At 37.9% G+C, this 12735-nt stretch overlaps 1 protein-coding gene across 1 annotated transcript in view; it reads left to right on the plus strand.

The window, feature by feature from the left end:
- Nucleotides 1–3419: 3419 nt before the first annotated feature.
- The window catches only part of TRAPPC10 (trafficking protein particle complex subunit 10), a 54507-nt gene continuing 45191 nt past the window's right edge, over nt 3420–12735 (plus strand). The window contains exon 1 of the mRNA XM_007426342.3: nt 3420–3666. Coding sequence (XP_007426404.2) covers nt 3543–3666 — 124 coding nt within the window. The 5' untranslated portion in view covers nt 3420–3542. The remainder of the gene's footprint in view (nt 3667–12735) is intronic.

The raw sequence follows: 12735 nt of genomic DNA on the forward strand, positions 1-12735 counted from the left end.
TTTCCAAAACGTTCAACATTTGGATCCATACTTTCTAATTTTGATAAACTTTTGTTAATGTCTGAGAAAACACCAGCCAATGTTTTCACATTGAACTTTTTCGGCTGAACTTCTACAATATTTTCCTCCTCCTCTTCCTCTGGTTCTTCTTCTGGTTCTTCTTCTGGTTCCTCTTCCTCCTCCTCCTTTTCCTCCTCCTCCTCTTCTTCATCCCCTTGTGCTTCCAATTCATCTTTCAGTTCAATTAAATCTTCATTTGAAAGCTCTCCCTCAGTGTAGGCTATCAAATTTTTCACATCTTCAGCATCGATCTCTAAATCAAGGGATTCCACGAGTGTCAAAATTTCCTTATTTATTTCATCCAAATCTTTGTTATGGTCAAATCCTTGAAAATTATTTACAAGAACAGCAAAACATTTTAAACACTTTTTCCAAATCCCTTGCATGCATTTTACAGTGACATCCTGCCATGCTGCTGCGATATTTTTGATGCAATGGAGGATATTGTAGCCTTTCCAAAACTCGCTCAATGTCACTTTCTTATCCTCTGTTGCAGCTATGGCTTTGGCAAACATTGCACGTAAATAGTATGCCTTAAATATTGTGATAGCTCCCTGGTCCATAGGCTGTAGGAGAGGGCTGGTGTTTTTGGGTAGATAAACTACCTTTACACCTGGGTAGAGATTGTCGAGATGCAGGAGATGTCCAGGTTTGTTGTCAAGGAGCAGGAGAATGTTAAAAGGAATTCTGTTTTGTGAGCAATATTCCTTTACTTGGGGTATGAAACAATTCATACACCAATCCTCAAAGAGGACTTGTGTCATCCAAGCCTTCTGATTGGATCGGTAATAAACAGGCAGTGTGTGTTTGCATATGTTTTTGAATGCACGGTGGTTCTCCAATTTGTGGATCAGGAATGGCTTCAACTTGAATCCGGAGACATTTCCGCCCAGCAGCAAGGTTACTCTGTCCTTAAATGCTTTATATCCAGGCATTGCTTTGGCTTCTTTGTGTATGTAGGTCCGCTCTGGCATTTTTTTCCAGAATAACCAGGTTTCGTCCACACTGAATATCTGTTCAGGCAAATAGTTCCCTTTTGCAACAATATCATCAAATTCATCCAAAAAACGTTTGGCAGCTTCATCAGTGCTTGCAGCTTTACGTGATTTGCGTGTGCTGTGGTAATTAAATCTTCGCTGAAACCGCATAAACCAGCCACGGCTGGCAGTGAAGGTTTCGGTGCACCCCTCACCTGCTCGTCCCTTCAGTGTTTCAAAAATGCTGCGTGCCTTAGCCTGAATGAGAAGAAGGCTAACCGGCATCCTCTTTTGCATCTGATCTTCGATCCAAAGTATAAGGAGTTTTTCCATTTCGTGGATGAGCCCTTTTCGCTGTCTTGTTATAACTACTTTCATTCCTGGTGATCCTTTCATTGCCTCTCTGATCCTTTCCTTATCCTTCAAAATAGAGGAGATGGTGGAATGGGCCAGCCCTTCTTCTTGCGCTATAATATTCACCTTCTTTCCAGCATCATACGCTTTGATGATCTTCATCTTCAAATCAAGATCAATGGCTTTCCTTTGCTTCTTGCTTCTTTCTTCTGCTGAACTGGGGCTCTTTCTCTTTGAAGACATCGCAAGTGAAAATAAGAGCTGGTTGCAAAGTACTGTAGATAGAGAGAGAGAGATGGAGAGATAGAGAGATACTCAAAAAAATAGTTTAACTGGTTCAGAACAGTTTATCTTCAGTGTTGGGGGGGGGAGGCAGTAGTATTAAGAATGTGTTTTCTTTGTCTGCTAAAGATTTCATTCCCTAGACAAAAGCGTGCTAGCAGCAACATGTTTTAAATTCTTTTATTTACTATATTAATATTTGTTTATACAGTCTGTATTTGTTTCCCCCCTTCTTCATGGTCATTTTTTTTATTAGTGTACAGTACAGCATGTGCAAGACTGAATCTGATTCTTGACAACTGGCGAGAGTGAACTGTGAAGGTTGGACTCTACATATGGTCCATTTGTGAGGAAAAGCCAGGGTTCACAGGAAGTCATAAAAATAGTTTGCAAAGTTGAAGATCAGGAGTTTAGAGAACAGATAGACAATAACTCATATAGCAATATTGCTTCACCAGTATTTTATCCTTGGTCTCTGCCATCTGCATAATCCAGTTTTTCTCTCTCACACACACAAATCGTTGTCACACATGGAGATAAAAGTGCACATCAGAGAATATATAGCCCCCTACTTCCTTCCAGCAGAAGCAACAAAAAAGAAGTTGGGAAAAGGGTAGTTACATTGGGAAGGAAAGAGGGAAGAAAACTAGATTGAGATGAGGCAAGGAGTAGAAAGAAAGAAAGAAAACATCCCTATTGAAGAGACAGGTTAATTCTTTCTGGATTCAGCTGTCTGAAGAAAGCAGGATTTTTTACTGTTTTGCAGTAATCAAACTTGAAAAACTTTTATTACTCCAACGTATGGTGTCTTCATAGAGATAAAATTTAGATATCCCACCTGCAACTTAAATGTAGAAACTGCCTGAACATGTGCACATTCATAGGCAGATATCAATGAATACAGTATGTACAGGTAGCTCTCATTTACCAACTGTTTTGTGTAGCAACCATTCAAAGTTACAACAATGCTAAAAATATAACATTTATGACCAATCCTCGCATTTACGATGGTCACAGCATCCCTCACTCACATGATCGCCATTCATGTACTTAGCAACCGGCACACAATGACTGAGGAATGCTGTGACTGTCGTAAATGCATACCTTGGTTGCAAAGTTATTTTTTTTAGCACCGTGGTAACTTTCAAGGGTCTCAGCACAATGCAGTTGGTAAGCAAGGACTACCTGTATATTGTCTGGAACAATACCTCAGGAGTTATAGAAATACTGTAAATAAATAAAAATATTCATGGCTGTGAAATGTGACCTATTTTTAAAATTTATTTATTTTACATAACAACGAGCACAACATTACTCTGCCGGCGTGCATCCTATGCCCCCATTTGCCAGGACGAGATTAAGAAAGTGCCCACGTCAACTCCTCGAGAGAAAAAAAAATCAGGCAACAATCATGTAAAAATAAATAATGCGTGCTTCTCCAGCCAAATATCTACAGTCCTGCTCCACTCAGCCGCTTCCCTTTGCAAACAAAGCTTTCTACGAAGTGACATACCAGACACCACCCCACCCTCTTTACCTGATCTTCTCCCTGCCCTTCCTTTCCACTGCGCACTCCCCTTTTAAAAAATGTAATCGGAGGTCGCGGCAGACTTTCTCCTCCCCTTTAACATCCGCTTCTCCCTTTGCCGGAAGGGGTAATGCTGGTCGGTGATACAGGAAGCGGATGAAGCTGGAACGCTCTTCTAGCCGAGAGCCCAGCGCACGAGGGGGGCCGGCTGGGGGTTGGAGGGGAGGGGTTCAGGCGGGTCTTTTCGCCGGAGGCGCAATAGTGCGGGCAGAGGAAAGGTGCGGCGCGGCGGATTTATGGCTTGGAGCAGAAGGATCCGGGGCTGAGCGCCCTGCCCGTCCATGGAACTCGCGCCGGTGGCGGTAGCAGTCATAGCGGCCACTCAAGGGGCGCCGGGAGAAGGCAGGGGAGCGGTGGAGACGCCGCCGGTTATCTACACGATGGAGAACAAGCCCATCGTTACCTGTGAGTGACCTGAGAGCGAGGCGAAGAGGCGGCTGGATGGTCGGGGGCGAGTCTGCGGCAGGGCCGTTCCGTGCAGCCCCCGCCCAGGGTCACCGGCGAGGGGCGGGAACCCTTGGCGCCGGGAGAGGCTTATTTTTTGCCCGGGGGGAAGGCGCCCCTGTGTCGGGTGTCTGCACGGAGGTTTAGCTGCGGGTGTCTTGCGGGTGTCTTGCGAAGTGTCGGGCCACCGTCGTGGGGTTAACCGGAGAGCCGAGGTCTACTTCAGCCTATACCACCGAGGCTCGGCTTACGGCACCGACGATGCACTGGGGCAACCCGTGCTGAGGCTCTTTCTCTTCGGTGCTTGTTCAAACATTCAACACGGAGGCACTTCTTGGAGAGAAATCTATTAACACTTATTGTACTTGGATGTCAAACGATTCCACACGTGTCTCTTTCATAGGAGGGACGAACAGCTAGAAGGATGGATATGTATCACATTGGTTGTCTCTTGTAGTTCAAACGAATCCCACACCCACAGACATTGTGCTGTATTTGTCTCAGTTTCACCTTTCCTCTCAAAATAAAACAAACCTAGGAAAAGTGGATGTGATAGAAAGGAGTTGCCCAAAGGAACTCTGGAAATCTGGGTTTGGGAAACTCAGATGTAAAGCAGAGAATTCACTGGCCCCAAAATCTCTCAGTTGTATGATGTATATAGCTATGCGAAATTTGCATAATCGAGCCTTTTGCTGTATGCTAGCAAAAGCATATCTGTTTCTGCACCTATAAAAGTAATAGGCTGGTGTTCTGAGAAATGCTTGAGGTTATCCTAATTGGCTTACTATCATTTGGAGAGGGCTATGTTATAACTATTATAATGTAAAAAGGTGGAAATGTAAAAGAACCTTTTTCACTTTTCAGTCTCAAGTTGTAGTGTTTTTTAAACCACCAGTTTACTACTGGTGGTACATTTTAAAGAGATGAACGTAAGCTATAATGAAGACCCATTTTGAAGCAGGTAATACTATTTTCAATGGTGAGAAAATTTACAGTCAAGTTATATATTGTTTCATCATCTATATTTCTTTGAAACAAGTGGAGCAGAAGTCTGAGCTGTTGTAGAAATTCAGTATAAATACATTTCTAGTAGGTTTTGATTCATGCAGAGTATTCAGTCTTACAATTTTAGCTCTGAAGTTTTGTAATATTAAAATAATTAGTTTGTGTTATGTGTGATGAACAATAACAGCTTGTCTAATGCTAAGTAGGAAATGTGTGGTGGAAGCATATGATTTCCTTGCTCACTGCACTAGCTCTTAATATTTTTAAGCTTATATTTATTGACTTCTTAGTAGCAACCCTACCTGACATAAAGTAAACACTGATGCTTGCATTTGATTACGTGCATAAAGCACAACATGTTTGTTTGTATCGGAGATTAGTCTGAATTTTCTCAATATAGTTATCTTACAGTTTTAGCTTCATTCTGTTTAATAAAAGGCAGCACAGTTCATATTTCTATTATAGACAAACTAAATGTTATAACTGAACTGGAATTTTACTGCTAGTTGAACGTTAAGCCTTAAAACTTAGAAAAGACTGTTTCACAGAAATAGCTGAACTGAGGGAAGTCTGTACAGTGTTAAAATTACTTTATGTATACTATTTCAGCAATTTTAACTCTTTAAGGTCTGCAAGGGGGAGAATGCCTTCAGTATCCCACAACTGAGAAAGTTAGGATGTGTGGGCTTTCTTTGATTACATATCGTTTTGCAATGCCCTTTTTCCTGGCTTTTTGTTTTCATATTTGGGACTTCAACAGCCTGAGCATGCCTTTTATCCCATAAATGCCTCTCTGTCAATGTATAAGAGGGATCTCCCTCCATCCTTGGGCCTGTTCACCCATACCAGCTCTACCTGGGGTGCACTCAGGAGGAATTGCTTTCACAGGTACTTAGTGCTACAGTCTTCTTTCTTCCTTGTCTCCCAACCAGGCAGATAGGACCAACCATGAAAGAAAGAAAATACCTTCTGTTTTCTACTAGTGAAAGAAAACACAAGATTATTTTAAGGCTGGCAACTAGCAGTCAGTTTGCAAAGGCCTAGGCCATCTAAATGAAGTGGTCCCAGTGTCTTCTATTTCTTTCCCTGGGAAGACTCTAAGACTAAAAAGCTCAAGCAAGTTTTGGAGGCTAGTTAATCTCAAAGGGGAAAGAAGTTGTGTTACACAGGAATTTAGCTGAATGTTCCTTCTGAGTTTTTGTACTAGCAGGTAAGATAGTTAAGACTTTTCTGGAGCCGGTAGCTTACAAATAAAGTAAATAAGATATTGAATTCCAGTCACTTGTGTGTGTGTGTTCTGCTCTTATTAGGATCTCTGAAGCTTGTCTGTGTCCATTACACAGTTACTGCAATTATTGTGTACATTGTAGAAGAGCTGTGTTAGTCTATAGTGGCAAAAAATTAGGAATCTGATAGCACCTTTTGCAACTAAATTTCTATTTTTTGCAATATGTATACTTTAAAGTGTTTATATTGCATGGTTGTATTTATTTATGGGATTTATTTGCTACCTAAATCCAAAATAGATTCTAGTTCATGCGTAAAATATAAATACACAATAAACACAATAATACGGGTTAATAATTTTTGTCAGTAGTGAGAGCAATTAAGTTTTACAGAAAGGAATAGAGAAATTATAAAATATGAACAAGAAATGAGGAATGAAATACATGAAAAACTAAAAAACCAAAATAAAATCAGAAAACGGGGAAATTATCAATATATGTTACATATTAATCCAATGTAAACAGATTTTTAAATCTACTTCATCAGAAAATAATTATTGTCTAACATTACAAAATAATCTATGTCACAGGAAAACATATGCCTTTTCAAAAATGGATAAGTCACATATCTCTTGAATCCAATCTTTAGTATCAGGAATATTGCTACTTTTCAAATTTCTGAAAATAATTCTCCTAGCAATACCCTCGGCCCAACACAATCGTAACTGCTAAAAAATAGTCTAATTCCAAAATGATAACATAGCATTAACATCTTTAACACTAAAAGAAAATCCTCATAAATCTGTTTATTTACATTAAAATATTCCAGAAAGATGTCAGTGATCAACAGGACCAAATTATATGAGCCAATGACCCTTGAAATTTCTTACATCAGCAGAGAAAATAATGATGTTCATCCTTTTGAATACATTCTTTGGAGTGTCCAGTAAACTCTCCAACACAGCCCACAAAGGTTGATGTTCTATTAGGTGTTCATTCTACAAAGATGTAGTTAATAAAATATAAGTCCAAATACAGGTTAATCAAACCACTCTGGTACTGGTGATTCTGCTCAAATCAGTCCCTCAAAGGCTTTTCAGAAAAGATCCTTTTGGTAGTGGATGAGCTATAAATACTTTAGATAAATAAAATATGACTGTAAATATTTTTAAAAACGAGTTTTGTTTGCTCTCACGTAGAATTTAGCAGGGTTTATTTCCTGTTGAGTGTGTATTTAATTGTCCTGTGAGATACCTTATAAAACCATACAGAGAGTAAGAATTAATAATGTTTTGTAATAGCTAGCTGGGCACTTCTTAAAAGAGAATATGTTTTAACTCTGGCACAGGAGTTTGTGATTTATTTGTAAATAATTGGCAATGGGTTGGTGTTAAAATGTGGGCCTAATTTAGTTGGCTGATCACTAAAAGCTAGATAAGATCAGACCTGGTTAGTACCTGGATGGAGGGACCATTAAGAAGTCTCATGACTGTAGGCAAGATTGGGAAGTAGCAATAATAATAATTGAAAAGGCAATGTCAAAATCACTTTTATATTGTTGCAGAGAAAATTACATGAGTATGTCCCTGAAGTCAGTGGAAGTCAGGGTTGGCTTGAAGAATAATTTAACTTCATCTGGAGCCTTTAGCCTTCTTCATTGTCATTAGAGTCAGATAGGACTATTGATGCTAGTCAACTTTAAATCATAAAGTGTTAAGTGTTGGTCTGAGTTAAAACTTTTGGTCACATATTACTTTAACTTGCTTTTAGTATAGTTTTTAATACAATACAATACAATACAATACAATACAATACAATACAATACAAATACTTTAATGACCAAGTATAAAATATACACAAGGAATTTGTCTTCGGTGACGAACAGCAAGATCAATTTGGGAGCTTGCATGGCAAAAACCAGTGAGACATATATTCACAATTAAAGAGGGATACAATTAAAGAGGGATAAATTTAAGTTATTGAAGATGGAATTCTCAAAATTGTTGAAGAAAATGAAATATAATTAGTATGGCTGTACCAGGGCTGCTGAACTTGCCATGCGCTCTGAAAATTATATTCTCTGTTGCCCTGAAGTCAGCTTAGTTTGGCTATACTGTATTCGAAATGTTATTTGGGAAACTTGGAGGCCCTTTTTATATTATCCAGTATACAGAAAAAAGGGACACAGCTACAACTTCGAAAAAGAAAATCAGCAGAATGACATTTGCAGGAATGTAAACATTATAACCAAAGGTAGCGCATATAGAAATCAGTGAATGGGTTTTTGGGGTAGTTAGCCATTGAGACTTTTTCCACTCTTGGTTACTGCATGGGCAAATGTTTGCCATCTCAACTTGTAGCTATTCCAATAATAGTCTTTTTATCCAGTCCATTCAACTTATCCATTGTCTTCCTTTTCTTCAATTTTGTTAAGCATAATCATTTTCTGGTCCATCATCTGCTTGCTTCAGATGTCTGAAATACATAAGTTTCTGTGTGCCGGTCATTGTCTTAAGGGAACACTCACTTATTTCTTCCAGGATTGAATGCTTAGTTCTTCTTGCAGTCCATAGTATTCTTGGAAACTGTCTTCAGCTACTTAATTTGAAGGCATTTACTGTATCTTTTTTATCTCATTCTTTCTCAATGTTTACACCCATTCACTACCACAAAAAAGGCCATTGATTTAACCAGTTTGATCTTTGACCTAAAAATGTTTTTATCATTCATGATTTTATCAGAGTTTGCTATTTCCACTTTCCTAGGATTAATCTCTCTATTTCTCCAGTACACTGTTTATCCTTTAGCTATTCTTGAACTGGTAAAGAAAATAAACCAAAACAAATCATCGCTTCACTTTTCTGCTGCCAACTATAAGTTCACTAAGTATGTTGATTAATATTAGTTTTGTCCTAATATTTTACATCAATTCTTAAATTATCCTCTCTCTCCATTCTTACTTTTTTTCTAGCCCCATGGAAATGGTTCAGAATACTGCTGCTGCAAGTCCCCTTATTAGAGTAACATTTAAGAAGGTTTGAAGGGGGGTCTTTATAGTGCATGACTATGTGGAGTTAATGCTTTAATAATTATTGGAACATCAAATCTGTAGATCCCCTTCTGAAATGTCTAACTTCAGTCGAGATAGTGAGCGTTCTACCAGACTTTTATTGAGGAAAATATGCTGCTGTTTGTAACCATTCTGTTCCATCATGATGGGCTTGAAGGATTTGTACTTCAAATTAATTCTCTTGATTGGATAAAAAATTATTCCCCTGCTCTTTTGCTAATAGTCTAAGGAACTGTACATCCTTGAACTCTATTGGTTTAGGACTTTGGGGTGGGCAGAAATTTCAAGGGCTCCTGCTCCCCAGTAGTTTTCAGTGTTCTTGCACTCCTTTTCAGAGTGATAACTGATGTATAAATAAGTCACAGCTGCAAATGTCCCTTTTATCAGGGAAGGAACCTGCACACTAAGGCTATGAGAAAGATATTCAAAAATCCTTATTTACACATAAGTATATTTGTCCTAAATTGAGAACAGTCTACTTGTGAAATTCTTGAATCATTGCTTTTATTTTAATAAAGAGAACTTTGTGAGATTTCGTGCTTGGGAAAAATCACTTTCAATTCAGGCAGCTACTAAAGGTAAAGATAGTCTCTTGCTATATCCTTCCAACCATTTTGCATGATGTAATTTGGCTTGATTTAAATCACTTTTTTGATTTTAGCAAGTATACATTATAAATCACTTTCGTGATTATAAATTTATAATCCTAAAACCATTTACTTGGCAGGGTCTTTGGAATTTTTTCCTATCCTTTTGTGGAATCAGATTCTTTGTAGATCATTCTACCATTCATCTAAGATTGGCACTCTAGTATCCTGGATAGATTGCTGAAGTTGTGCAGTTGTTATACAACCAGTCTTAACTTTATCTTAGCTTACTGCAAGTAGTTTTATCACCCAAGTGCTGAAGCCCAGGATCCCCCCCCCCCTTTTATACAGGGCTTCTGCATAAAAATGTTTATATCAGTGTGAAAGAGCAACTTGAAGTATTGTTTAAAAGCAACTGCAGGTTCATTATAACCTCAGAAGGCAATTGCCTAAGCACCATTAAACTTTTCTGGTACTTCAGCAGGAACCACAAAAAACAAAACACTGAGTATTGCACTAGCTACTCAGAGTTTAGAAATATTGTTCTTATGTCTTGTGGCCAAATTATGCCTCTTGATTTGTTGTTGTAGTACTTCCACTTCTCCTACAGTCAGTCTGGTAGTTGGGTGGAAGTGGTGGAAAATTCAATAAATGATATTCCTCCCCTCCCTCAAATCTTTATGGCAGATCATATGGTCTTGGATCCTGAAATCCTACAAGTGGAGTTCAGGAGGAAGAAGGTTGTGATTTTTTTGATATCATCATCTTCTAGTAGCCAACCAAAAATCTGCTCTTGAATATTAAGAAATCTCTGGAATAACAGGGAAGGTGACACAAGGAACTGAAGTAGAGTTGGTAAAAATTGGATTCCCTCTATCCTGCAGGAATTTCTCGTGATTTGTAGGTGATCTTAGAGATTTAAAAATGAGGGGGGAGCAAAATTTCAAGGAAATTTGATGTTCCCATCTACTTTTTGTTTCTTTAAAAATGGGGGGAGCTGTGAGATTTTTTGTTACTATGAAATTATTATTAGCATTTCTATTCCATCTTTTTTCTGAGTTTTTAAAGTGGTATACAACATCTTAATTTTGTACTGAAAGAAAATGTTACAACATACACAAAATGGTCAGGATAATTCTTTGTATTGCTATCCAACCTTTGCTCCAAAACTATGTGGAGAAGAATTTTATGTATGGGTATTTACGGTATTGGATAATTACATTATGTACGTTTTCTGTATGCAAAGGGCAAGCTATGTAATATAGCTGTATATTTTCCTCCACATGGTGTTGATATTTTCAGAAAAAAAGAAAAGACCAAATTCTTTGTGGACTTGCTTTCTTTTGGTGACTTTTCATTTAAGAGTTGATAATCTGTTACTGTCCTCCCTCACTCAATGAGGTAGATAGAACAGCAACATTAATGAATTAATGTTCCTGTTCTGCTTACCACATTCAGTAAGTACAAATCCTATGCCATGTCCCTGTTTTTGTTTTTGTTTTTTCTGGAAAAAAGAAAAAAAAACCCTGTTATTTCAAAATGCAAAACTCCAGGAAATTCTTGGAAGCTACTTATTATTTGGACTGTTTTTATATGGCATTTTAAGGAATTTTATCTCTGCTGTAAACTGCCCAGAGTCATTTCAATGAGATGGGTGGTGACAAATTAGATAGATAGATAGATAGATAGATAGATAGATAGATAGATAGATAGATTCATTCATTCATTCATTCATTCATTCATTCATTCATTCATTCATTCATTCGCAGGTCTTCCTGTGAAGACTGCAGCCAGTGTTGTATTGTTCTTGTTTCTCTTCTTCCTTTTTCTCCTTCAGTAAGGTGGGTTTGTCATCTGGATCATTATATTTGATTGTAAGTGTATTTATTGAGAATAAAGTTTGCTTGCCTTGCCATAGGAACTATGCTTCTGAACCAGCATCTTGATTCCTATAAAGGGCAACCAAAGCCTTCAGGAGACTTATAAGCAAGCATTTGAAAGAAATAATCTCCTTTTTTTTTTACTCCACAACAACTTGTATTCAATGTATAATAACAATTCTAAAAGAATTGTACTGGCTACCAGTATATTTCTAGTCAGAATTCTTGGTGCTAATAATGATGTTTAAAAGTCCTAAGTAGTTTGCAGTTTAGATATTGAGCTCTTTTTATCTGCCTGAGCATTATGATCTGCCATGAGGACTCTGTATTTGATAGTGGGAACTACAGTAACTCAGAGATGTGATGAAGAGCCTGGTCAACTATGGCACCCTGATTATAGAATTCTCCTACAGAAACTGGCTGGTGTTATCATTGTCTTAATTTCCATGGCAAATTAAAACCCAGTTATTTGCTAAATTTAATTTAACTTCCTTGTGATATTCATTGTTATGGTGATGTTAATGTTAAACTCTTCTATATTTTGGCACTATGAGTTGATTTACATATCTTGATAGCCTAAAACTAAAGGTTTGGTTTCCCAAAAATATATCTCTCAGAAATCAGGATTGCTTTGGTTTTTCATCCATGTCCATCACTTGTTGTTTAAGTGCTCATTTGGCCTGCTCAAAGCCCATCACTAATAAAACTTTCTGTGAAAAAATGTAATACTGGAGGGTCTGTTGATGGGATCTTTTCCATCCCATGGGAGCACCAGCTAATATCAATGTAACTGGCCACAAAGAAAAATAAGACATCCTTAACCAATAAACAAAGACGTGTATCTGTAACTGCATCTCTATGTTGGTTATGCTTGCTTCCCATTGAAGAATCACACTGGGTATACATCTGGTTGTTGGAAAACGTTTCTGAGGAATCTAGAACAAAGTTCATATCCAAAGTGTGTGATACACACAAATAGTGTTTGGGCTTTTGGCAAAATTTTATTGCTAATGGGATAAATAATGCACAACTAGAATGGTAAAAAGATTATATGCTGATGCTGATTTCTGGAGGTTTTGTAGATAATAATGTAAATGAACACTCTACTTACCAGAGCCTTTGCTATGGTCATCTCAGTGCCTGGGGAAAAGGGCATTTTGGAAAATACTGAAAGTTCAGGATATCCGCAAATCCTTCTGTTATTGGAGAGGTATTATTACGGTAATAATGGACATTTACTCCTAAAGGGGAGTAGCCAGCAT

This window comes from Python bivittatus, unplaced genomic scaffold (genome assembly GCF_059951505.1).
Source record: "Python bivittatus isolate LINGU-HERP-01145 unplaced genomic scaffold, Pbiv_v1 ctg000350_np1212, whole genome shotgun sequence".
NCBI lineage: Eukaryota > Metazoa > Chordata > Lepidosauria > Squamata > Pythonidae > Python > Python bivittatus.